Source organism: Eublepharis macularius, chromosome 4, assembly GCF_028583425.1.
Source record: "Eublepharis macularius isolate TG4126 chromosome 4, MPM_Emac_v1.0, whole genome shotgun sequence".
Taxonomy (NCBI): Eukaryota; Metazoa; Chordata; class Lepidosauria; order Squamata; family Eublepharidae; genus Eublepharis; species Eublepharis macularius.
In genome coordinates this window covers 27,366,280-27,392,841 of record NC_072793.1, presented here as the reverse complement: position 1 = coordinate 27,392,841, position 26,562 = coordinate 27,366,280, and the positions used below count along the sequence as shown (strand labels likewise).

The 26,562-nt window shown below is 43.2% G+C and overlaps 1 protein-coding gene across 1 annotated transcript; it reads left to right on the top strand.

Annotated features, from left to right (window-relative positions):
- Nucleotides 1-384: 384 nt before the first annotated feature.
- Nucleotides 385-21,910, top strand: TMC8 (transmembrane channel like 8). Its single transcript, XM_054978421.1, has 16 exons — nucleotides 385-469; nucleotides 1,421-1,593; nucleotides 2,250-2,398; nucleotides 3,048-3,200; nucleotides 3,333-3,412; nucleotides 3,703-3,842; nucleotides 5,022-5,169; nucleotides 6,452-6,610; nucleotides 7,274-7,422; nucleotides 13,306-13,429; nucleotides 14,091-14,188; nucleotides 15,884-16,067; nucleotides 17,246-17,376; nucleotides 17,464-17,619; nucleotides 18,904-18,982; nucleotides 19,126-21,910. The coding sequence occupies exons 2-16, from the start codon at nucleotides 1,433-1,435 to the stop codon at nucleotides 19,186-19,188; spliced, it is 1,974 nt and encodes a 657-aa protein (XP_054834396.1). The 5' UTR covers nucleotides 385-469; nucleotides 1,421-1,432; the 3' UTR covers nucleotides 19,189-21,910.
- The last annotated feature ends 4,652 nt before the right edge of the window (nucleotides 21,911-26,562 follow it).

The following is a 26,562-nucleotide window of genomic DNA, read 5'->3' as shown; positions in this document are numbered from 1 at the left end:
CCACCCTCTCTAGGCTCCACCCCCCAAATCTCCAGGAATTTCCCAACCTAGACCTGGCAACCTTAATTTCACATAGAGTAAAGACACTGGAGTGTGTTTCATCCATGCAGGCACAATGCACTTGGAACAAGCTGTCATGGATACGGGATGCCAGTGCAGAATATTTTGCCCAGAGTGGATACCTTTGAGTGAGATGTGGTTGCCTGCCCCACACCCGCATATTGCATAACACCACCCCTCATACCCTGATCAACTGCAGTACAGGAAGTTGCCTGTTCCTGTCACAAGGCAATGTTTCTGTATCATCCCCTCTGACAAGCAAAAAAGAGTCATATCTGGGGTAAACAGCTTGTACTTCCTGCCTATCTCTTGAGAGAGCCTCTTTGCTGGAACAGAAGGGCTATGGTGTCGTGAACGAGAGTGACTTAATTCCTTTCTCAGGAGACCTCAGGAAAAAAAACCAACATCTGTGAGTAGTAGTTTCCAGACAGATTGGGATGAAACCATTTGTTTATACCCTGTACCTCAGAATGACTCACACATGTAAATCCGGGGAGTGGGAACAACTACCTAGGGAATAACGGGAATAAATGTGAAGTAACAGTGACATGGTTATTCCCAAAGTGGCTTTTGGCAACATGCACCGGAGCTGCCCATGTAAACAAGAGTGTGCTAATGGATTCCAGTTGGTTCCAGGTAGTGAACTTCCCATCAGATGTTTGCTCCACTTTTGTTTTGCAGTTGGCTTGGATATGTTTTACAGAACCTGTTCAGTTTGTTTGTTTGTTTTTAAATGCTTTGCCTTCAATGTTCAATTTTAAAGTACAATAACCAATGTATATTTTTTCCTTGTATGATCTGACAACCTGACTTTACTTGCTGTCTTCCAAATTCCCAACAATATATGAAGGACAATTTAGAATTAGGCTATAGTGTGTGGTAGTAAAGGCAATTGTGGAGCACAGGAAGGGTAGTATTTATTTGTTTGTTTGTTTATAGTCTTCCTTTCTCACTGAGTCTCAAGGCAGATTACACAGTGTGAGATTAGTACAATCAGTATCAAGGACATTTCCTACAGTATCAAGGATATTTCCATAAACAATGTGATAAGGTAAATAAATACAAGTTTATAAAGACATAGCATTAGCAAGGATCCAATACAGAGTTGAAGAAATGCTGAAACAGAACATAAGCAATTCTAGGACTGACATTAGACAACCTGAAGCACAGGTAGTACATCGGAGTACATATTTAAAGTAACAGAGATAATATATAAGGCAACATAGTGGTGAAGTCTATGGTCCCTAATTCATTAGCGAAGCATCTGAGACCCTCTCCTATCTGAGTAAAGGATGATGGAAGAGGCTAATCCCAGGGACTCTTCTCTATACCCCGTAGCCTGATTATTTTCTTGTTATAGGGCTTTGAAGAGATGGAGGACTCTCAGAACCTACGGCGTAGGCTTCCTCAGCATGATGTGCTAACCACCCACCCATACTTCAAGACAGAAACTTCACCGGAGGGATTGGGTAATAATCAGCAGGTGTTGCTCAGAGCCATGCCTTGTTCCATGCAAGAGAAGCGTTTACTCAGGTTAGGAGGAAGATCATGTGGGAAATCATAATTAGCACATGTACTGTCTAGCTGCAATAGATTGCTGCTGACATGGTACTGGGTTAAAACCGCAGCCCAGTTACACAGTCAGTCTGGAAATGTGCCTCTTTTTCTCAGGAAAAGTATTGTAATGGGTAGAACAGTCCCAGGGGCAAGGGGGAAGGAATTTGCTGTAGGCAGACTGGTTATGAACTACCAAGAAAGGGACAGGGGAGAGTCTATATTTATTATCTGAGATTATGTATCCATTTTTAATTAAGTCTCCCTCTTACCTGGTAACAGGGAGCCAAAGAGCTATCCCACATAGCTGGCAGTGTTGATGGTGGTAGTTGAGCAGAGAGATAATGTGTCCCTATTTGGAGGTGGGCAGAAATAGCCTAATCAGGAACAAGGGAATGTGGCTGACTTCTATCTACATCTCCCTAGACCTAGGCGTCCTGGTCTTGCAGCTTGGCTCTCCAACTGCTGTCCAATGGACTTTTCAACTGTCACTTGTCCAACATTCTGCCAAGCTGTCTACATTTCCTATCAAAACTTTAGGGAAGGTGACAAGTGTCCAACCTGTGTCATTTGTTACTTAGAGTTTGGCCTAACCCTCACATATTCACAAAATGGAACATATCTCTTTTGAGCAGGCAGCTGAATGCATCCACAGGAAGAGAGGTGTCCAGTTGGGTGACATGGCAACAAGGACGATACAGAGCCTATAGACAATTTCAAGAAGGCTTCAGGAACCTTACCAGGATCTGTCAGCTTTGGAAGGCTTCTCTGGATGAGATTGAGGGTGAGGCACTCAGTTTTGTAAATAGATCTATTGAAAGAACATTGGTGGTCTACTTACTGGTATTTATGTCGATCTTAAAATTGGGGATGGGGCTAATGACAATGTGTTTGTGGCATATAGATCAGTTGGAACACTTGAAGGAAAAAGAAAATTATCTCTGTCATCTGGTACGTCTCACAGGGTCCCACACCAGCTAGGCTAATGTTTTTTATAACCACCAAGCAAGCAGGTGTTAGGCAAGAGGGGCCTCTAGAGGCTGCCCGGTTGCAAAAGCTGTTGAGAACACAGAAGAAAATTTAAATCCTGCTAAATACCTTAGATGGTCATGGAGTTGTTGTGTGATTTGTTGTTGATCAGGAGGAGGAGGCAGTTAGAATTAATGTAATGATGAAAAAAATGTAATTAATTAAATAAAATAGAATGTGGGTAAGGCTGCCACTTTTTTTAAAAAAGGGAACCCTTCCTCCTGCCTCTGGTTTATGTTTCTGGATATTAAGTAAGTGTAAATATATGAATATTTACACATGCCCAGTGATTAACAAAATCTCTGATCAGGCCAGACTAAAATTAACAAGGAGGCGATCACATATGTGATTGTGAATTTGGGACACAATTTGTATATGACCTTCACCTCCTCTTTTCCTCTAAGGGGTTTTTGGCCCAGGCATCCAGTCCTATTTCCATTTCCTGAAATTCCTGTTTTTTATCAACTTCCTGGCTGTGCTGCTCATCACAGGCTTTATACTGCTGCCTGTTACCGTCTCCTATGACACAACCATTTTTCTGAAGGGTCCGGGTGCAGGTGAGTCCTGGCTGTACCTTCAAAAACATACGTAGTGGGGTTTCCCTCAGCACTCCACCTGGATTGAATCCATGTTTATAGTGAAGGGTTGAAGGATAAATGAACGCAAAACCACAGCATCCTTTCTCCTAGGACTGGAGTGCATGAATTATAGCAGGGACATCAGTCATAGATCGGCCTGGCAGCACCTCCAGGACATCTTCACTGGGGAAGTGAGTTTTCAGGAAATATGGTTTGGAAGTCTTTGTGCTGGGGAAGAATGATGAGGAGACAAACGTGTGGGGTTGGAAATTTGGGATGGAATGTACCTGAAATGTGGAAAATTTAGTGATGGAGAAGAGAGAAAAGTTTGGGCAATGGCAGATAGCGGCCTCTCTTGGATTCAAAGTAAACTGGGGAGAAGATTCCCGCTCATTCTTGTCCTCTTAGCGTTCTGAGTTTAAAAATTAGAAAATGATTGTGGGCTGGGCCAATTTACAAGCACTCTCTCATTTCCTCTCAGGGCTATCTGGAGCATTCCTATCTGTTTTATGGCGCTTACAATGTAAAACAAGATAACAACCGCCTCTATAGTGTACACTTAGCCTACCTGCTTAGCATCCTGGGATACCTCTTTGCTTGCTTCCTTTGGATCCTCCGACGGTAAGATGGAGATCAGGCCTCAGAACTGACAAGGTATAAAAGTGTGAGAAGGGAGGAGTACAGGCAAAAAGTAAGTAGCTGTGGGGCAAAAGATTTGAGATAGAGAAGGATTTGCTTATGTAATATCTTGTAGGCTCTGGAAATATTAATTTCTCCTTTACTTCAAAAGGTCATCTCGTCCCTATTAATCGATCACAAAGAGGCAGGCTAGCCCATCATTTGACATTCAAATTTGACATATTTGACACATTCTCAGTGAAGAAAATGCTACATCTTCTATGGACAGCATGTACCGCTGCCCAATAATTCTCACAGTTAGACACATTTATCTAATATAATGTTAATTGCTAGGACTTGTAATGGAGGAGGTCATATTGCTCCCCGTCTAGCCCCTACTTTGCTCCTGGCTCCACTCACTTCTCCTCCACCAGCTCTGGCTCAGTCACTGACAACCCCACCCCCCCAATCTTCTCCCCTCCCACAGCTCTTCTCCCCTGACTCCAGCTGTGCTTTCATCACCTCTTTCCTGTCCTTTTTGTGATGATCACTGCCAGCATGTTGGATTCTGAGGCCACCTAATACGGCTCTATGGCAACCTAACAGGCCATCCAAACCTTTCTTTTTTGCAATACCTGTTCATGCTGTTACCTTGGGGGTGGAGAACGAGTCCACTTTTTAAAAATGTCAGCTGTTTCTGCTAATCTAGGGGTTCTCCAGATTCTGCAGAATCTGAAATCGTAGCCAAGGCTGGCTTTGTTTTGCAGATTTTTTGATGCACACAATGGCCAGTCCTTGGCTACTAGATAAGGATAAGTAAAATCTCCTTGCTTTCCCCCCATCTCCTCCCTATTCTAGAATAATCTATTACATTTCTATTCCTCTCTTCCCTGACAATAGCTCAGGGGGACTTCTACCATCACCATTGCAAATGGTTTGTCCATTTTCATGGCCTGCCAAGCATGTCTGTCCATTCCTGAAATCTCTTTCTATCTGAGAAGAAAGTTGGCATTACTGGGGCTGATTCATACACCCCTGGGCTGATCCCAGTAGCTGTGACAATCTCTGACTTCTTGTACTTCCATCTGGGTTCTATATTGCTTAGGACAAACATATCAATTTTCTAGGAGAAAGGTCTTGCGTACTTGTTGTGACAGACCCCTCTACTGTTCTAATATTCAGGATTGTGACCAGTTTGGTGCAGTGGCTGATGCGGCGATGTGAATTCAAGCCATGTAACAGTGCCAGAATCTTCACTGAATGGGATTTCTGCATCCAAAGCCCTGAGGTGGCTACCCTCAAACAGCGGAGTATTTACAATGACCTCAAGGTGCCGTGTAGTTTGCCTGTAGAATATGATGTTTCCCCAAGTCATCCTCTGAATTTATGTATGTTTATAAAACTTTTGTCTAAACTGTTGGCCATAGATCCAGAGGAGTTAGCTGTGTTAGTCGGTAGTCGCAAAATAGTAAAGAGTCCAGTAGCACCTTTAAGACTAACCAACTTTATTGTAGCATAAGCTTTCGAGACCCACAGTTCTCTTCGTCAGATGCAAGCTGTTGGCTGCACTGAAAAAAATAACCTTTTTTGAAGTATGAGACACATACATAAAAGCATCTATTTATTTATTTACTTCATTTATACCTCACCTTTCTCCCCAATGGATATCCAAGGCTGTTTACACCAGTCTCCTCTCCCCCATTTTATCCTCACAACAAACCTGTGAGGTAAGTTGGGATGAGAGTGTGTGACTGGCCCAAGGTCACCCAGCGAGCTTCCAGGGGAGAGCAGGGACTCGAACCTCAGTCTCCCAGATCCTAGTCTGACACTCTAACCACTATACCACACTGGTGTCTGTTTGTCTGTCTGTCTGTCTGTCTCTCTCTCTCCTTTCCCTCTCATAAACCAAACTTGATGCCCTTGAACCCCTTCTGACTTTGTGTTTAGAAAAGGACATCACATTTAATGGTTTCTTGACATAGAGCTGGAAGAATGGCTGAGTCGTTATGTTCTTGGTCTCCCAAGGGGGGCCAAGCCACAAGTGACGAATGACACTTGAACGGCAAGTGAACAGACTCACATGTATTCCTCCCTGTTCACTTGCCCGCCACTTGCCTCCAGTCGATCGAGTGGAGTGCAAGTTGAGTGCAAGTGAACAGGGAGGAATACATGTGAGTCTGTTCACTTCAAGTTCAAGTGTCATTCGTCACTTGTAGGTTGGCCCTGGGTTCCAGTCTTCATCCAGCTCTTATGTCACCTCCTTGTTAGCTTATTTGTAAAGCCATGCTGTAGCCGTTAAGAGTTCCTGACCTGGGTGAAAGAAAATAGAGTGAGAACTGTAGGAGCAGCCCAGAGAAACAGAATATAAATCCTTGAATTCCTGCCTTTAGGGTCATCTCCCAAGGCTAGAGTTGTTGATAATTGTTGTGATCATTGTTTCCAGCCTTGGATTATTGTCCATCCTGTGTGCTCAGGTATTAGAGCTTTGCTGGGCTGAGCATGTGTCTGCTGGAGTGCCCTTGCATGTTCTCCCCTTTGCATGCTCATGCCTTGGAAACAAATTATTCCTTCCACGGATAGAACTGACTTTATGTCTCTTCTACATGGGACAGATTGACCTGGCAGAGCAGATCCGGCGTATACTGAAGCAACAGCGAACATGGAAGCAACTGACTCAGCTGTATCTGCTGCGCTTGCTAATTAACGGTGTCATCTTGCTACTGATGGCTGCTGCTTTCTATTGTATTCACTTGGCCACAGAGGTTTCCCAGGTAGGCCAGCTCTTCTTTCCTAGTCAGTGCCAGCTCCATAACAGGTCCGTTAGTGGCTGGACCTAAATCTGAATCCAGATCAGTTGCTAGAGCTCATCTAGGGGCTCGAGCTGGCACAATGGCTGAAGCCAGTAGAAGATATTGTAGGAGAAGGCAGGTCAGTTGATGGAGCTGGATCGGGGGCTTTGAGCTCTTAGAGTATATACCAGAGCGGCCAATATAAATGCTTCTCATTGACTGCCAGTTGCAATGGTCCGTGTTGCACACTCTTTTTTCTTTCTGTGTCTAAAAGGGGCTTTGAGACTTGAACCCTCATGTAATGCTGAGTAGCTCATTCAGTTGTATTCCAATTTCCCTTCCAGATCCTTGAGAGCCAGGTCCTTAACAGACCTCTTACTTGAATTGTCCTTCATATTAGTTCACTCACATGCCGTGGGACAGGAAGTGGTGAATTGTAATCATATGTGAAATCAGCCACTTGGATCTGCATGGTGCAGGATAGATTACTTTTCGCAAGTGATTATACCTTCACGGGACCACGATGCAATGAATGGCAAAATTAATTCTGGCATAGCAGCCCCACTGGGAAGAAGTCCCTGCATTCTGGGAAATATAACCATGAGAAAAATATCCAGTGCCCATCTCTGATCTCCTTTTTCCTAGCAAGATGCTGCCAGCCTCAGCGTAGTGAACCAATACTTGCCACCTGTGGTCATCTCCATAGTGAATGTCTTCCTGCCATTTCTTTTCCATGCTCTGGTCCAACTGGAGGGCTGCTCTCCCAACACTGAAGTCAACCTCACACTAGTCAGGTAGGTGCTTCGATCCCAGTAGGGACAGATAATTAGTATGGTAAGACAATTCCCCAGTCTTCTACAACAACAATAACAACAACCATCTTGTTGAATGTGGATGGTGAATGAACCATTATATACTTGGACTTTTGACAAAGCCCTTGATAAAGCAGTCCTGAATCTTATGAAATTGAAAGTGGTTAAAAGACAGGAAGTAGAAAGTGGAAGTAAGTGGGCAGTTCTGGCAATGGAAGTAAGTGTCCCACTGAGATTGGTATTGGGACTGGTGCCATTTGCATAAATTTGTGCATAAATTATCTAGAATTGAGTATGAGCAGCAAACTGTCCAGGATGGCAGATGACACAACAGTTTTCAGTATGGTGAAAATGGATTATGAAGAGTGACAACTAGAGATGGTCACGAACTGAAATACGAACCAAAGTTCATCACGAAATGGGCTGGGGTTTTTTTTGGTTCACGAACCAGCGGTTCGTCAGGGCACATTTTTGAAAAACTGCAACAAACTGCTATGATTTTTAGGCCGGTTCGTTTGGTTCATTTTTTGGTTTGTCACTGCAGACAGCCTGGCACTGATCAATCAGTTTCCTAGGCAACAGGGGGATGGGCTTTCTGCAGACCTTCTGCTGCCCTGGAAGTGATATATTCATGAACCAAATGAACTGGTTCATGAACCGGGCAATTTCATGCCAGTTTGTGGTTCGTGGAACACGACAAACCACAAACCGCAACGAACCAGCATTTTCCCGCTTCGTGCCCACCTCTAGTGCCAACAAGATCTTTTCAAAGTGTGTGAGTAGGTAACAACATGGAAAATTAGGAGAATTATTAGGAAAGGGATAGAAACAAAACGACCAGTATTGGTACATCCATGTTGGGAGTATTGTGTACATTTCTTGTTGCTGTATCTTAAAAAGGATATTGCAACAGTGAAAAGGTGCAGAAAAAGTCAACCAAAATGGTCAAGGGGTTGGAGCATCTACCTTTTGAGAAAAGGCTTTGGGTTTTTTTTAGCTTATCGAAAAGAGGACTAGTGGAGGACTATGGGGAGGGGAGGGGCTGTGGCTTAGTAGTGGAGCATCTGCTTTGAATGAAGAAGCTCCCAGATTCAGTCCCTAGCATCTCCAGTTGAAAGGACCAGGCAGTAGATGATGTGATAGACCCTGGAGAGTCGCAGCCTGTCTGAGCAGATAATACCATCCTTGATGCACTGATAGTCTGATTCTGTACAAGGCAGCTTCATGTACCTTCACGTGTGACATGATAGAATTTTATAAAATTATGTATAGAGTAGAGAAAGTAGATAAAGGGTGCAATTCTGAACAGGTCTACTTAGAAGTCCCATTTTGTTCAATGGGGCTTATTTCCAAGAAGGTGTTTTTAGAAAGAGAACTTTCTCCCCCTCCCCACTCCCCCATAATACTAGAATTCATGAGCATCTAATGAAAGTGGCGCTCAGTAGATTCAGGAGGACAGACTACAGGAAGTACTTCTTCACTCAACAAACAGTTAACTCATGGAACTCACTGCCACAGGATGTCCACTAGTTTAGATGGCTTTAAAAGGGGATTAGACACATTTATGGTGAAGAAATCCATCAATAGCTATTAGCCATGATGACTAAATAGAAATTCCATGAAAAGAGACAGGAACCTCTCTGCATTCCAATGCAGGGGGGAGGACAACAGGGGGAGGCACTGACCTCCATGCCCTGTGTGTAGGCCTTCTGGGATATATGATTGCATGCAAGTAGTTGCTGGACTAGATGGGCCATTGGCCTAATACAGCACAGCTGTTCTGATGTTCAAGGAACAGGTAATTATACAGCTCAAGATGCACAAATGCTAGAAATTATAGCCAAATTGAATCAGACTAGTTTGAGGAGCAGGGAAGTGGGAGGGTTTTCAGCAATGCATTAGCAAAGGATTACCTTTGTTGCACAAAGTTTGGTACCTTACCTTGTTTTGGCTCAATTAGTAAAGGAGCACTGTACCCTGAGTTCTTGGTGATTTCAGTTGCAAAGTCCGGCAGCTTCTTGATATGTGATTCAAGAGTGTGGGGAGTGGTCCAGTCCATGCGTCCAATTGTGCATGGTCCCTCCGCTGAATGCTCAGGGATGAAAGAAAAGGCGACAGTTCCGCATAGCATAAACCAGCTGGATGGGAGCTCAACATATCCTTTCTTGTATCTTAGAGGATAGGCCTTGTTGCACTGCAGGATGTGACCGTGGGACACATCAACGTAGCTCCCTTTGGGCTTTGCACAAGCAGAAAACTGGATATACTCGGATACCGGCAACCCTTTGGGCAGTCCAATGGTCCTCACGTGGGGTCACTTCAATAGTGTGGGTCTGCAGCTGTGGACCCAACCTTGTATCTTGCCCATACCTGAATAGTAGTGTACAATCTGAACATTGACCAATCACACTGAAATGTGAACTAGTAGTAGACTGTTTCTGTAAAATGTCTATTTCAATCACAGAACCATGTTAATTTGCTCACTGACATCTTCCAAAAGGCAATTCCAAAGCGCATGTAACACCATTGCTTGTGGCCTGTTGCATCGCTAACAATTATAGTTTGCTATTAATCCTTTAATTTAATTTAATTTAATTTTAATTTAATTTATTGTATTTATATTCCGCCCTCCCTGCTTTCGCAGGCTCAGGGCAGATAACAGAATACAAATATACACATCATTAAAAACACCTTTAAAAACACAATCATCTCATCTATTGATAAGACTCCCAATTCACACAATATTTCTAATCAATACAAAATACGACTATCACATTACAAATGAATGAAATATAGAAAACATTTCCTGTTTGCTTAATATGCACCACCATATAACTTTTCTGAAAATATATTTTTCATATCATCCCATCCGGTTTCTTTTTATACATGTTTATATATTTGTAATTTTGTGACACTTTAATACTATGTTTGTTTTTTATCTTATTCCAGTGTTTTATATGAAGGACTTTACATACTTTTGTGATGTTTTAAAAAACAAATTAGCAACTTTAAGAAAAAATTGGAACAAAAATCCTGAGAACTCACAGTTGTCCATTTCTATAGTGCGCTAATTTCAAGTTTATTCAGCTTGGGACTTTAGAAGGCCCCTCCAAATCATACTTCTTCATAAGGATTGTGATACATTCATTAATTTGCAAGGCTTAGTCTTCCTCTTCCAACGGAAGTTATAATTCATTATAACTTATTTTTGTTCTGACATAAAGTCCTGATTTAAATTTTTTTTTATTTTTTATTTATTTTTTATTTTATTTAATTCATAACTACAAAACACTACACAGCACTACACAAGACTATCACAAGGAAAGGGGAGAGGGAAGGGACAAAGGGGGGTGGAAAAAGAAAAAGGGGAGGGAATGAACTACAAACACTAAACACTACACTTCAATGTTTTCCCTTCATACTGTCATAATACAGAAATAGCTCCATAGGATAATGATGGAGTGGTTAATCATACAGAGAATAAACATTTCAAATTCTGATTAAACTTTCCTCCCCCTTCTAGGTCCCGGACGCAATTCTCTCTGTGCAATCGCTGTTGCGGTGCTCTCCTCCTCCCCCCCCCCCCTCCGGCTTCTCCTTTTCTTCGTTCTCGGTGCAGCAGAGTTCTGGGTTTTTATTCTCAAAATCCTTTAGTTGATCTTCTGATAGTATCTTATAGGCCGGACTAGAAATGGAACGTCCTTCAAAATCTTGACTTTCAAACCCATAAAGTCCAAATCCGCATTGTATGAGTTATATAGGATGGTGTCCCGAATCTTTTTAAATGAAAAGTCAATAATGATCTCACGAGGCAACTGTCGCTTTGTTGCATATTTTGAAGAAGCCCGACGGACCTCCAAAATGGCGCTTTTAACCTCTTCTTTAGTCGTCCTCGCAGGTATCACCAATAGTTCCGAGACCACCTCCCACAGATCCTCTTTTTCCTCCTCTTTCACGTTTTGGAGACGCAAAATTGTCTGCGTTCGTTCCATCTGTAGCCCGATCAGCTGGTTCTCAACCAACTTCAGCTCCTTTTTTGTAGCCTTCACAAGTGACGCACTTTCCAGAGCAGACTTCTCTGCCCCCCCCCCCGCTGCTTCCTTAATGGTTTTCACCTCACTTTCAATTAAGCCCACCCTTTGATCAGTTTCGTTCAGCTTGTCAACAAAGGGTTTTATGGCTTCCACCACCGCCCTGCGCACCAACTCTTCGAGCGACTCTCCCTTCAAGGTAGCCGAGATTGACTTACCGAGAGCGGGACTTTGCTTCTTTGCTGCCATTTTGGGGGGGGGGGCGCCAACAAAATTCTGGAACTCAGCGAAGTTCTTCTTCAGATCAACCTCTCCTTCACAAACGCTTGTAGAACAGAAGGGATTCGCTTGTTTACGGGCTTCCGCCTGTTTCTTTCATTTGCCGTTTCTCGTTGCCCGGCGGCACTCGAGGCGCCGCGCACGTCTGCCGGCCTCCATAGGGACAAACGGGCAATTCCCCCCCCCCGCATTGATTTCGGGGAGTTCTTCCCGCAGCGTCCCGGACCCTGGCTCCCTCCCTGGGAGTCCTGGGGGCTAATCCTTGCGGATCAGCCGCCCGGTCAGGGTGCCCGGTCGTTTCCTCCCAGACCAGCCGAGAGGAGCGTCCGGCATGGCTGAGAAAACGAAACCGAATCGATTTAAATTTTTTTTTAAAAGCCCATTTTCGTAACATTTCTTTGAAAAATAGATGTCTTCTTTACCTGTCTCAGTTCCTTTATAGCGTTTCCCATCTTCATATTGTCTGCCAAAATTTCAGTTCAAATAATTCCAAGACTGTGGTCTGCACAACCTTATGTTCACCTGAGATGGATTAATATCCGATTTATACTGATCCAAATAAATGCTAGAAATCAGACGCTTGTATTTGAGGGCTTCAGGAATTTCCCAAAAGAGAAACCTTTTCCCCATAACTATGACTTCTACCAATTACAGTCTTCAGACTAGTTTGCCTGACCCTAATATGTTATGTGGACTGGAGACAGGGTGGGTGGAGACACTCAGGAGGCCTTATCAGACATTACAAAGACCTTGTGTCCTCCTCATGTCCTTCTTTGTCCTATGCTCAGTCCTATGCTCAGTTCTATGCTCAGAATGTAATTCCCAGGCATGTGTTGGCCTGATTTAGATTGGGACCATGGTGTGTGGGAAATGGAGGCTGAAGCCTCCACCCTACACTGTTTTCTTTTTCCAAGCAAGACAAACAGTTATTCTCTGTGGCCATTTCCATTTGGGAAAAAGGCACAGGGGAGAAAGCTTATGCCCCAAGTACCCTGTCAACCGGACCAGAGTGGACTCATGGGGAGGACACAAGAACTTCATAGTGTGTGATTAGGCACTCATTTACCAGGTAGTAATTGATCATGGTGTGCATGTAACCACTTGGTAAACTGGTTGTGTGTATCATCTTGCCAAATGGCAAAGGGATTTAGCTGTGGATATCAGTTACGAATCATGTGTGGTCAGGGCTTTTTTTCTGGGAAAAGAGATGGTGGAACTCAGTGGGTTGCCCTCGGAGAAAATAGTCACATGGCTGGTGACCCTGCCCCCTGATCTCCAGACAGAGGAGAGTTTAGATTGCCCTCCGCGCTGCGCGGAGGACAATCTAAACTCCTCTCTGTCTGGAGATCAGGGGGCGGGGCCACCAGCCATGTGACCATTTTCAAGAGGTTCCGGAACTCCATTCCACCGCGTTCCAGCTGAAAAAAAGCCCTGTGTGTGGTAAATAGTATCCACTCATAGTCAGGAGCTCAGACCCAGGAGTATATAGTTCAGGTGGTTGGGCAGAATAACCTTGTGAGTAACATGTAGGCTAAAAATATCTTCTGCCTTACAGGTGTGTGATCCTGAAGCTGTCCAGCCTGGGAATGTTCCTGTTCTTCCTGGGCCACAGGGTCCTGTGCGCAGGGAGCATAAATGCTCCTCAATGCCAGCCATGTGGTTACAACAAACTCTATCAGGTGACTGGAGATGCATGGGATAATCAGGGTGCACCTTCTCTGTCTGGAGCAAGTTTTGCCAAGCAGTGTGTTCAGATGTGAAATATTCTGGAATGAGGTATCTGTTTATATGCTAGAGGGCTTGTTGCTGCTGATGCAGAACAGATATGCTGGTCCTTTGTATATCCAGCCAGTGTATGAGACTTTTTAGTTTTTTTAACAGCAGCACTTTTATTGGGCTGATGTCTTTTGGCATTCCTTTCCCTGTCATCTTTCCATGGACATTTGTGTCTAGTTTTCACTTGTTTTATTGATTCCAACATACCCAGGATTTCTTGATTGGCCTCAGTTCTGAGTGATCCTCATCCTGCAATAAGGAACTCCTGGATGATCCTTCCCGACCCATTAAAACTGCCTGATTTCTGGTTCTTAATTCATTACCAGTGCCTGACTTGGATAAGATGAAAATCAAGGGTTGATTTCATCCATAAACTTGGAATAAGAGGCAAACATGTGCTGCATTTGTACCATCTGCACTCATAACATGCTGTTGCACCACTGGAGCTATCATGCTCCAGTTTATGCATATTATATTGACATACGATAACATGCCTAGAAACAGCGTTCCTTTTTTGCTTCTTCACTCTAATGATAACTTGTGTTCATTCTGCTGTACATATAGTGCTGGGAAACTCACGTTGGACAGGAAATGTACAAGATGACTTTCTTCAGCTTCTTGACCACCTTGGCATTTGCTTTTCTTATCAGTCTGCCACGAAGGTAAGGCACAACATCACCAGTGGAGTTTGTCTTCCCTAAGATTTCCTTGATGGCTGGCCTAGCAAAGGCTAAGCAAGTATTCTTCCATGGCATCAGTGAGTAGGATACTCCTTTCCAGGGGCCATTTTGTAGAAAAAGAGCTGCAGGAACTCATTAGCATAACTCATTAGCATCTGCCACACCCCTTGCCATCACCAGAAGTGTGTCATTAGCATAACTGGTTTGCATATGCCACACCCCCTGACATCACCTATCCTGGCTGTTTTGGACCCAATCCTGGCCATTCAGGGCCGAGCAGGAGAGTGATCCATCACCCATCAGAGGCCCAATCCTGGCCGATTCGGCCCCAATCCAGACCACAATGGGCCCAAAGTGGCTGAAAATCAGGTGGGCGGGGCCACATGACGTGACCTCTTTGGAGAACTACCGGAACTGCGTTCCTGTGCGTTCCCCCTCAAAATGAACCCTGCTCCATTCATTTGAAGGTATTAGGTAGTGGATCATCCCACTTTGGTGTAGTGGTTAGGAGTAGCAAGACTCAGTGGTCATTTCGTAGAAAAAGAGCTGGAAGAACTCATTAGTATAACTTATGAGCATAACTTATTAGCATATGCCACGCCTCTTGACATCACGGGAAGTGTGTTATTAGCACAACTGATTTGCATATGCCACACCTCCTGACATCACCTATCCTGGCTGTTTTGGACCCAATCTTGGCCATTCAGGGCTGAAATTGGGTTCAAAATTGCAAAAAGGGGCTGAAAATGGCCGAATAGGGGCCTAAAATGGTCAGGAGCGGGTCGCTGCTGAGCGGGAGAGTGATCCACCACCTGTCAGAGGCTTGATCTGGGCAGTTTCTGCCCTAATCCAGGCTGAAACAGGCCCAAAATGACTGAGAGTCAGGTGGGCGGGGCCACCTGACATGTGACCTCTTTGGGGAACTGCCAGAACTGCGTTCCTGAATGTTCCCCCTCAAAATGAGCCCTGAGGACTCTAATCTGGAGAACTGGGTTTGATTCCCCACTCCTCCACTCGAAGCCAGCTGGGTGACCTGGGGTCAGTCAAAACTCTTCCAGAGCTCTCTCAGCCCCACTCACCTCACAGGGTGACTGTTGTGGGGATAATACTAGCATACTTTATAAATCTCTCTGAGTGGATGTTAAGTTGACCTGAAGGGCAATATATAAATAGAATGTTATGATGTTATTATCTCACTTGTAAAGCAAGATGTATTGCCTGTGAGAAATCAGCAAAACGCATTACTGTGCTGTGCATCACTTCTAAGGATATAATTTAGGACAGGAGTCCCCATTGTGTTGCCCACTGACACCTTTTCCGGTGCTCGCCAAGTGTTTTTAGAAAGTGGGTGAAGCTTTTGCAAAGCATGGCTTCCAACTGACCATTGGAATATTGATTGGTTGCGTGATTTTTTAAAAACATTTTTTAAAAACTGCTTATACAGCAGAAAAATCTTCACTGTGTGAGTGAAGGTAAGCTGTAGTAGCCATTTTGTAGCTGGATCCATCTCCTACAGCAGCCATTTTGTGGCAACCATATTGTTGCTGCACCCACCACACTGTGCCAGAATTGCAAATGTGCCCGCAGGCTCAAAAAAGGTTGGGGACCCTGGGCTTAGGGAGACAGCTGCATGCAGACCTCCTGCTACCGTTGGAAGAATCTCTCTTTCTCTCCCAGACTGTTAGCTAAGCATTCGTCCTGTGCACTGGCTCGCTGGCTTGGCAAAGAGGAGTTTCTGGTGCCTCACAATGTGCTGGATATTGTAGCAGCTCAAACAGTCATATGGACTGGGATCTTCTTCTGCCCACTCCTGCCTTTGCTCGGATGTGTCTCCATCTTCCTTACATTCTATATAAAAAAGGTAAAGGCATCGTCTGTATTAGCATACATGCTTAAATAGCGCATACTACAAGAGGATCCAAGTAGGTTTGGAGTTCAGCCCTAAAAGGAGCCCTCAGTCCTTTTGGCTTGTGAGTGAGGGGGCATCATCCTACCTTATCAGCCATAGATTTTTCATCTCTTGTGCCAGTGTAGCAGCTCTAACATGAAGATCAGACGTATATAAAGGAGTTTCGCCTCTCCCAGGCAACATCCAAACATTGTCCTCTCTTTGAGGCAGCCTTATCTAGTTTTCAGCTGTGTATGACTCTGTTCTGCTCAAATATAGCTGTTTCCAGCTTGCATGTACCTGAGGCAGCAACTTCATCCGCCTCCAGCAGTGTGAACACATCAGCAGGAGGGATTAGCACACCTCCATAGCCCAAAACCTGTGACAGGGCATTACGGAGTCAGGGCCAGCACCACCATTGAGGCGGTGAGGTGGGCGTCACATGCGCTGAGGTGCTGGAGGGGGTGCTGGGGGCAGAGGCGTGTGCCATGGAGCTGGCATGCCTGGCCTGCAGCTGCTGCAGCCAGCCAGCCCCGCACCACCACCACCGCCAACACACGCTGCTGGCCAGGCACAGCAGCCATGGGCCAGGCATGGCAGGCATCCAGGCCGGCATGCAGAACCTCCCCAGCCACCCGCCACGCCCAACAGGGAGCGCGGGCAGCCGCTTGTGTGCCGTCCCAGCCACCTGCCGGCCAATAGGGCTGGCTTGCTGTGTGATGATGTTATCACGCAGTCCGGGGGGGGGGCACACGCGCACTACATGCGCACGCACATAGGGGTAGCTGTGGGCGCCAGAAACCCTGGCATTGCCCCTGTGTGGAATGTTATATCAACACTTGCTGGTAATGAAGGACTTTGGCACTAATATACAGGAGTGGTAGGAGTGAATTCTGTCTAGTGCTAAGCAGAAATGTATCTCTGGGAAACTGAAGCTGGCTGAATCCAAGGATCCTGGGGAAGTAGGTTGAAGAAACCAGTACTCCCCAGTGAAGCCTGCCCCCCTTCCCTAATGCCCTGGCTAATTAGCTGGTACACAGGCTCTCATTCTGCCAAACCTTGTGATTTTCATCTCTCTGGTTGAGGAAAAATTACCTACGCTCCAAAGCCCTATGTAAAACTGCTCTCACCCTCTCTTTCTCTTGCCCCAGTACACTTTGTTCCAGAACTGCCAGCCTTCGGCTCAGCTGTTTCGAGCATCCCATTCTAAATTCCTCTTCCAGACTATGCTACTGCTAGGCCTGTTTTTGGCCTGCACATCTCTGGGCTACGTCATCAGCAGGTGAGTGGAAGGAAACGTGAGGAGTAAACAACTTTGGTATAAAGCTTGGTAAAGCCTTCCATTGACAGCCACTCTTTTCTCTTTCAGTGTCCGCCCATCCCAGCCCTGTGGGCTATTTGCCAACTATTCGACTCCTTGGCAAGTACTGCCTAAAGCTATGTCGCACTTGCCGACCTCAGCACTGCTTATTTGGGATTATGCCACATCCAATGTCTTTTGTTTCTTACTCTTGATGTTGCTCAGGTGAGCCCCATTTAAGACATGATTAGAATACCTGAGAGTGGTGGGGGAGGGGGCTGATGACACCTGGATCCTCCCTGAAGAGGTGCCATTTGGGAATGGGTGGGGGGGATTGTTCAGTCTTGTGTTTCAGACTACACGAGATCATGCTTTAGGAGCATTTATATCTCTGACCAACTAGTTCTGTGACCAACTAGTCCTGTACACTGAACAGTCAAATAAGTGGTCTGCTTAAGCTTATTAGCCAAAGCAAGTTCACTTGTTGCTTGTTAGTTATTCAGTAGGAATAATGACACACTAAAGTGATTAACCTTGGTTGCCATGTCTCATCCTATTGCTCTCTGTGATTTAATTCAGACCATCCACTTGACCTGTTGTGATCATTGCAACACAGAACTGTCTTCAGATTCTTTGATTTCCATTGGTTTAACTCTACTTACTAGGTTGAATTTATGGCCCCATGGAATCAATGCAACCAAAATGAAAGAACTCATTCTTTTCTAATTATAGAAAGACACTTAACTGTGACCATCAAAAGACATGCTTGAGAAACCAATTTACAGAAGTTTTAGAAAATTTCAGAATCTTGCCAAGGGCCCATCAATATTCTTGTTGGTAATTCTGTTGACATTGTAGTGAATGATCTAAGAGTATCTCTGATGCTGTAGAAATCCTGAAGCTGTGTGTGTAGTCCTGATGATTCACTTGTCTGGAATACCCAACCCTTTTAAAGCATATTACAGGTATAATGAACCTCCACAACATTCATCAGCGGCAACATCCACCAGTTCACCTTATTGCCGCTTTGATACCTTGATAACATCAACAGGAAAGAGAGAATCTATAATTTCAAATGCTGTAAAACATACTTTTTTACAGATTCTAAATCAGACAGTAAATTGAAAGTTATACAACCAATAAACATATAAACAATATATGTATTATAGCTTTGGGAGTAAAACAAACAATACATTCAGATTTCCTTAAACCTAACTACATAACATTTCTCCTTCTCTGTCCCTCCCTCCCTGTCTCTAAACTTTTGTGTCAATAAGTTTAGCCTAAGTAACCGAAGAAAACCTTCTATTTTTTCCAGAACTTGGTTATCAGTCTATTTTCTAAGAAGGTAGTCAGTCTGGCCATTGAAGCTTATTCACAAATCTTCTCTCTCCAGTCTGAGAGACTAGGGCGGGCTTCATTTTTCCTTCTCTGGTGAGGTGTTTGGGCGGGAGTAAAGAACCCCAAGAAAGGTTGCCATTAATGTGGTATTATCTTCCTCTCCCACAGCCTCATCCTCACAGTGTACATTTCTCAGGCACAAGCAAATAGACAAGTGATTGAAAGGCTCAAGAGGCAACGAGCTCAGGTGAGTGGTGCTCAGGTAGTACAGAGGGGTGTTAGCTGACTTGTGATAATAGCATCCATCAATGAATCTCTAGTTGCCTGTGACTGGTTGATGTGCTGTGTCCAGTCTGTGTAACCATCTGTCTCTCATTTGCATCTATCTAGTGTGTCCAGGAAAAATGGTGCCTGGTAAAGAAGCTGGCTTCACACCTAGTGCATCTTCCATGAATTTGGTAGGGAAAGTTCTCAGCAGGAAAGGAACTTCATGTGAAAGGGCTATAGTGAGATGACAACAGTAGGAAAATTTGCCTTGCTTCTGAGGAGGGCAGAGAGCACAGAATGGCCGGAACATGCTTGAACTAATCACAGAAGACGACAGAATCCCTTTTATCTCGCTGGATTGTATACAAAGCAAGGCCTCGTGATGCACACAAACAACTCCTGCAGCCACTCTGTCATAGCCTTAGGTATAATATCTATTTTCTCACTGTGAGGTTGCCTGTGTGTTGAATTTTGTACCTAGTATTGGTCCTTCCCTCCCAGCCTATTTGGCTGGTCTCACACTGGTACTGTTCAAAAAACTCCCGGTACTGGATCTCTTGACCATGCAATAAATATGATTTTTGGAATTTTATATTTTGAAAGTGCTTCAGTGCTACAAGGGCATCAAGAAAACAATCATATGTCCTACTCAATAACAATAAGTACAACAAATACATATCAATACAAATATATATAGAGATACAAGTATATAAGCCGATATATCTCGGGATAGAGAAGTGTGAGTTTACAGTTAGTATTGAAAATCTATATTTGAAATTAGTATTTAATAGAGTGGAGAGATTTCATTGTATGTTCCTTGAATTTAGGATTAATTATTTGCCCTTGAAGAAGCATGGATGTGCAAAAGAGATGTGGCCAATAGTCTGTAGGGCGTGGACGTCTGTTTGAAGAAGGAAAACAGCTTGTATAGAATGGTTATGTGAAGACCTGTCCTGCACTTTGCAGTTTGGCATCATCTACCTCATCTTTTCCAAGGAAGGGTTACGCATCAGTTGTGGACCTAAGAGACTGTTTTCCTTGAGAAACACCCAGAAGCTAATCCATCATATTTATTGTATGGTTAAGAGATCCAGGACCGGGAGTTTTTTTAACAGTAGCATTGAAAGTTACTCCTGGGTTTCACCCTTTGGTAGAGTTATGGGCTGATTCCGCACATGTTGGATAATACACTTTCAATGCACTTTAGCAATCATTTAGAAGTGGATTTTTTATTTCACACACGAAAAACTCAGTTCCAAATGAGCTCTAAAGAGGATTGGAAGTGCATTATCCAAAGTGTGCGGAATCAGCCATGGTCTCACACTGGAACAAGATCTGGCAAACCTGATACTGCATACTAGAAATGTTGCTATTTTGGGAGCAACGTGTATGTCAATGAAGGTATTCATGCTTATGATAACGGCATAAGAAAAACAGTATTTTCTATATTTGAAACTTATTGAGTGGGGCCTGTCATCAGTCTTCATGGAAGTGGTCTATTTACTATCCATATCATGAATGTCTTGGTCATGCACTAAAAATCAAATGAATGTATTTTGTGCGTCAAATGTCAAAGGGAATGGGGCATGCAGGTTTGTATTAAAGATAGTTAAAGATGTCTCTCTGGGAACCAAGATCAAGATAATCCAAACAATGTCTCTCTGGGAACCAAGATCAAGATAATCCAAACAATGGTATTCCCCATTACGATGTGTGGATGTAAAAGCTGGGCAGTGAAGAAAGCTGACAGGAAGAAAATGGATTCATTTGAAATGTGGTGCTGGAGGAGAGTTTTGTGGATACCACGGACAGCCAAAAAGACAAATAAGTGGGTACTAGATCGAATCAAGCCTGAATTCTCCCTAGAAGCTAAAATGACAAAATTGAGGATACATCATGAGAAGACAAGATTCTCTGGAAAAGTCAATACTGCTAGGAAAAGTGGAAGGCAATAGGAAAAGAGGAAGACCTAATATGAGATTGCTTGACTCAATAAAAGAAGCAGTGGCCTCCAGTTTGCAAGATCTGAGAAAGTCTGTTAATAATAGGTTGTTTTGGAGGGCTTTCATTCATAGGGTCGCCATAGGTCGGAGGCGACTTGACGGCACATAACACATGTGCATGGGAGATTCTGTTTGTGGGAGGAGCAGGTGTGGTGTTCTATGTTGTGGGTGTATATGTTTTTGAATTTGGGGAATGGGGCCATGTCATGGACTAGGCAATCCTGAGTAGTTTCTCTGTAAAAAGGCAATTTACATTTTACTTAGGCAATGTAAAAGCTGTCTCCTGGTCCTACTAATCAGCAAGTAACTTTTCTTGGACTACTCCCTATTCTGTTTGAATTTTCCGTGTAGCCAACAGCATCTTGTGGAACCACAGACAATAGTGGCTTTGGAATGACTAACTCCAAGAAGATAAGGCATTCTAAGATACTAGTTCACCTTAAGCAATCAGCATTTGGGCATCAGGCATAGGAGCTTGATTGGGTTGCATGTTTGAGTAGCTACGGGGATGATAAGGATGACGTAATACTGAATACAAAGAAACTAAAACCATAAAGACCAGTTTTGCTAACTCATGGTTAAATGCAAGCTTATTCTTTGCATTCCATCTTCAAGGCCAGCGTCTTACTAGTATATATGCACGTATTTTAGCAGGATACGTAAAATTCAGATTTCACAAGACCCCCCCTGTCCACTGAAACCTGACACAGCAATGGTTGTTGTGCATCCTCTAGGGTGATGTCCTTCCTTTTCTGGCTGTCACCAAACTTTTTTCCTTCCAGGATACATGCAAACTTGTAAAACTCAGAATGTCACACACTTTACATATGGTCGTGGTGAAGAGTGCCGTCAAGTCTTAGCTGACTTATGGCGACCCCGTTGGGATTTTCATGGCAAGAGACTATCAGAGGTGGTTTGCCATTGCCTGCCTTTGCAATCTTGGTCTTCATTTGAGGTGTCCCATCCAACTACTAACCAAGGCTGACCCTGCTTAGTTTCTGAGATCTGACAAGATCAGGCTCACCTGGGCTATCCAGGTCAGGGTACACACCTTACATGCTTCACCTTTAATCTCACTGATATCATATACTGCAGTTGGTGTTATTGCAACAAAATTCAGTATGTGTTTTATGTGATTGAGTGCAAGTCTGGTATAGATGGAAGAAAGCTTAGCCATTCATAATCCAGATCCCATTTCTGCACAAACCTGTCTGATGACAGCATATGGGATGATCGTGAATTTTTTGAATCATAAGGCTAGCCACAGACTTTTCCATAAAGGATGCTAAGATATGGCAAACCCAAATGCTGTCACATTGTGGCACTTACAGTCTCTGGCTGTCTGTAAAGTGTGACTAAGTAGTAGACTTGCCAGCTGGCAGTAAGAAGAAACTCTACACCAAAGACATCTTTACTGCCACAGTGATCATGAGACTTCATCTGCTGTCTTTGATTTTGCTTGGTTAGTCAGATTAGTTCTGTCAGTTGTTACCCAAATAGTCTACACATGTCTACCCTTTGGCTATTGGAGCGTCCCCCTTCTTCGCATGTCAAGCACAGAAAGATGTAACTGGGCAAATTATGGGATCCTCTATGTGTGTGAGAGAGATTGTGATTGCCAGGAGGAAATGTCAGCATCCTCTCGACCCACTTTTTTAACCCAAAGGGGGGGGGTGCCAGGGTCATTTTCACACGTTAACGTGCAAAACTCACGAGGGTATCTTCGTGGCCTGCTTTCTGACATCGTGTCACAAAAATGGAATCATGACGGGGTGACGTCAGAAATCGTGTCACGAAGACGCCCTCGTTCCGTGAGTTTTGCGTGATTTTGCGCAATGTTAAACGAAGCTGAAGTTGGTTACTGATTCCCAGTTCCTTATTCGCACTTCCTTATTCCTTATTCGTTATTCGCAAAGCCAAAGCCTGCCACCAAGCACCCAGTATTACACATTTTTTGAATAAGCAAATGGTGAAATTATAAGCCCCCTGCAACCCCAAATAATCTTTGGATCACCCCAAATCACATACCCCTGAACTCCAGAGCCTGTCCCCCACAAGAGGACATGTGCTGGTGCTGACCCAGTCTTTGGTTCTGGACCTAAGGCCTCGCAGGTGGCCTGGTTCCAAGCACCCAGTATTAGACCTTTTTTGAATAGGGAAATGGGGAAAATATAAGCCCCCTGCGACCCCAAATAATCTTTGTATCACGCCAAATCACACACCCCTGAACTCTAGAGATGGTCCCCCACAAGAGGACATGTGCTGGTGCTGATCCAGTCTCTGGTTTTGGACCTAAGGCCTCGCATGTGGCCTGCTTCCAAGCACCCAATATTAGAGTTTCTTTGAATAAGGAACTGGTGAAAATATAAGCCCCCTGCAACCCCAAATAATCTTTGGATCAAATCACACAGATCTGAACTCCAGAGACTGTCCCCCGCCGCAGCTAATATGCTGTTTCTGATCTATTCTCTAGTTTTGGAGCTGAGCCCTCCTATGTGGCATGCTGGCAAGAACCTTGTATTAGTCTAATATTGCGTGCTTGGAAGCAGGCCACATGTGAGGCCTGAGGTCCAGAACCAGAGACTGGATCAGCACTAGGACATGTCCTCTTGTGGGGGACAGGCCCTGGAGTTCAGGGGTGTGTGATCCAAAGATTATTATCAGGGCAGCCGCGACCCCCGGGGGCCCCCGGCCCGCCGAAGGCGGGGCGGGGGGCGTCGGGGGGAGCGGCGCAGCCGCGACCCCCGGGGGCCCAGCTGTCTTCGTCTTCGTCTTCGTCTTCGTCTTCGTCTTCTTAAACATTAAGTAAAAAGTATTAAATACTCAGTAGAGATGGGTTGAAGGTTTTCTCTTAAATCCTGACCAGCTTGAAACCTTCAAGTGAGAACTGAAAACACATTTCTCTGTTTTAGAGAAACTGTTTTTCAATACAAAATATATGGGATGTATGTTTTTGTTGCACTCTCCCAACCAGGAGACAGACTGCTCCTAAGAGTTTAATGGCTTCTTTCATTAACAAACACTAGTTGTTTTCATTAAGTGAGGTATCAAAATATAAATGTTCATTTAAATGAAACTGAAAAATAGAACAGATGAACACAACAAGAATTAAGTTTCCTAACATTTCTTAATGAAATCTTACTCAGTCAGATTAACGATGAAATGCATTCAAGTTACCGTAGCACATATTACAAGGGTAAGTTTCCTGCCTAGATCTTCATGAGATTTCTTTTGGCCAAAACCCTGATCTGCTATTTGGATTACCATTTTTATATATTATCTTATGCAGAAATCTAAGATCTTTTCATATGATAACATAGATAAATATCAAACCACTATTTATTATTTCTAATCACGTGACATTCTACCTAGCCAAAAGTACCACTATGCCCAGCTGCAAGATAAGAGATATGGATAGTAAAAATGACAGGAAAAGTTACATGACCAGATCATCCTTGGTCTCTGCTAACAGTTAAAGAACATGTATTTGATACTGTTCACTATTTTTAACTGGCTGTCAAAGATAAAGAAGCACCAGTTATACACCATACTGGAAAAAGAACTACAGTGAAGTTTATACAGCGTTATTTAGAATGCATATGTTTCACTAAGTATGTGTTCTAAACCATAATCAGCAGTCTACTGGTTTGAATCCCACTACTGACATGAGCTCAGTAGGTGGCCTTGGGTCAGCCACTCCTCAGCCCCAGCTCCATTGTGGGGATAAGAATAACACTAACTTGTTCACTGCTCTGGGTGAGGCGCTAATATGTGTAAAAGAGCAGTATATAAGCACAGTTATTATTATTATTTATATTTCCATGACACCATCCCTTGACCTGTGAAATTAAGTATTTTGATAAATATGAAAGTGATACAAAATATAAATGCATTGCATAATGTGTGAGTGTACATATACAAACTTTAAAAATCGTATTGGATAATACCGCAAAGCTTGATTACTGAGAAAGCTGCTTTCACTGCTTTCAGTGTGGAGAGCTGCTTGTAGATCAAAACAACCTGGAGAGCTGTCTTCATGTAGAGTGCACTTGATTCTCTTGGCTTTCAATTCTGCTTTCGTTCAGCATGGGTAAATCAATGTGTCAGCAGTAAACATTTGTATCACTCCTCTCTGAATGACCTTTTAAATTTTACTGCCTATCGTGTCAAAGCAATTAAAATTAACAATACAGTTACTAAGCTGCTAAGATCAATTAATGGCTCTTAGGCTTTATTTATTGATCTAGTGACATCTTCAAAACCCACTGGTAACAGACTATACATACTTCTCTTCTATCCACAATATATACACAAGGATAGATTACATATTCTTATCTTCTAAATTACATATTTAAATGACATCCTTATCTCCTAATTAATTAGTCAAACTCTTACATCAAGGATTGGTGACAAGTTGTGGACAGACTATGCTTGGACAGAATGTACACTGAGAATAAATGACATCAAACAAATTGGAAACTAAATAAATCACTTTTATTTAACAAATAAATTTCTTCTGAAGTCTCTTTAGAAATTAAACAATAGAAACAAACTATGTGGCATTCCTCAAATCCATGTGTAGGATGATATGGAAGTGGTACTTAGAGGGAAATTAATCTCCATTGCCTCCTGTCATGAAGAGCAGAAAGAAAACATTAGAAATGAAATGATATCTAGAATAAGAAAACTAGAATATGAACACAAAAAAGGCCACCCAATCTATAAACTTACTTGCATAAAATTAGAGGGAGAAACCTCCTCACATTCTATACAAGCTATTAAAGGCACCCAGGAAAAACCCAAACTAATTCTGTAAAATTAGCTGATGTATTTCCTGAATACTACCAAACCATTTGTACATCAGACAATCCTGACACTAATTATATTTTAATTTTTTTATCATCACAGGAAATTTGGAAAAAAACTCACAAGAACATAAACAATATCTGGACCAGCCAGTCACAACAGAAGATGTTACAGTCACTATCAAATCCTTGAAAAAAATAACAAACCTTCACACAGGGATGGATTCCCTGCCAAATTTTTACAAAAAAATACATTCACCTACTTTCAACTCCACTAACTGCCACATGCAGCTCTGTTATGATAGGAGGTAGCATCCCTCTATCTTGGTCAGAGGCTGAAATAGTAGTTACTCCAAAAAAGGACAACGATATTACAAATACTAAATCTTCTCAACCAATACCCTTACTGAATCAAGACCAAAAGATCTTTACAAACATTTTTGCCAAAACATTGTCTAAATTTAAATAACCAACTACATTCACCTTGACCAGACTGGCTTTATGCCAATAAGGAATCTTTTTGACAATACACGTAACACTTTAACTATAATTAATTTCTGTGTAGCATACAAAACCCCTGCATTACTTCTGACCTTTGATATAGAGAAGGCATTTGATTAAGTGGAAATACCATATCTAAAACTTTTACTTCAAAAAATGGGTTTTGGCGACCAATTCTAAAATGCCATTAATGCTCTTTATCTTTCTCCAAAAGCTACAGTTAGGACTAACAATGTACATTCGATAGATAT

Bases quoted from the DNA above. Each gene is read 5' to 3' on its own strand.
- TMC8 (XM_054978421.1), top strand. From the start codon at position 1,433: ATGGAGGACTCTCAGAACCTACGGCGTAGGCTTCCTCAGCATGATGTG. The intron at 7,423-13,305 runs GTAGGTGCTTCG...TCTGCCTTACAG, and splicing joins GTCAACCTCACACTAGTCAG to GTGTGTGATCCTGAAGCTGT. The intron at 18,983-19,125 runs GTGAGTGGTGCT...GCATCTATCTAG, and splicing joins TCAAGAGGCAACGAGCTCAG to TGTGTCCAGGAAAAATGGTG.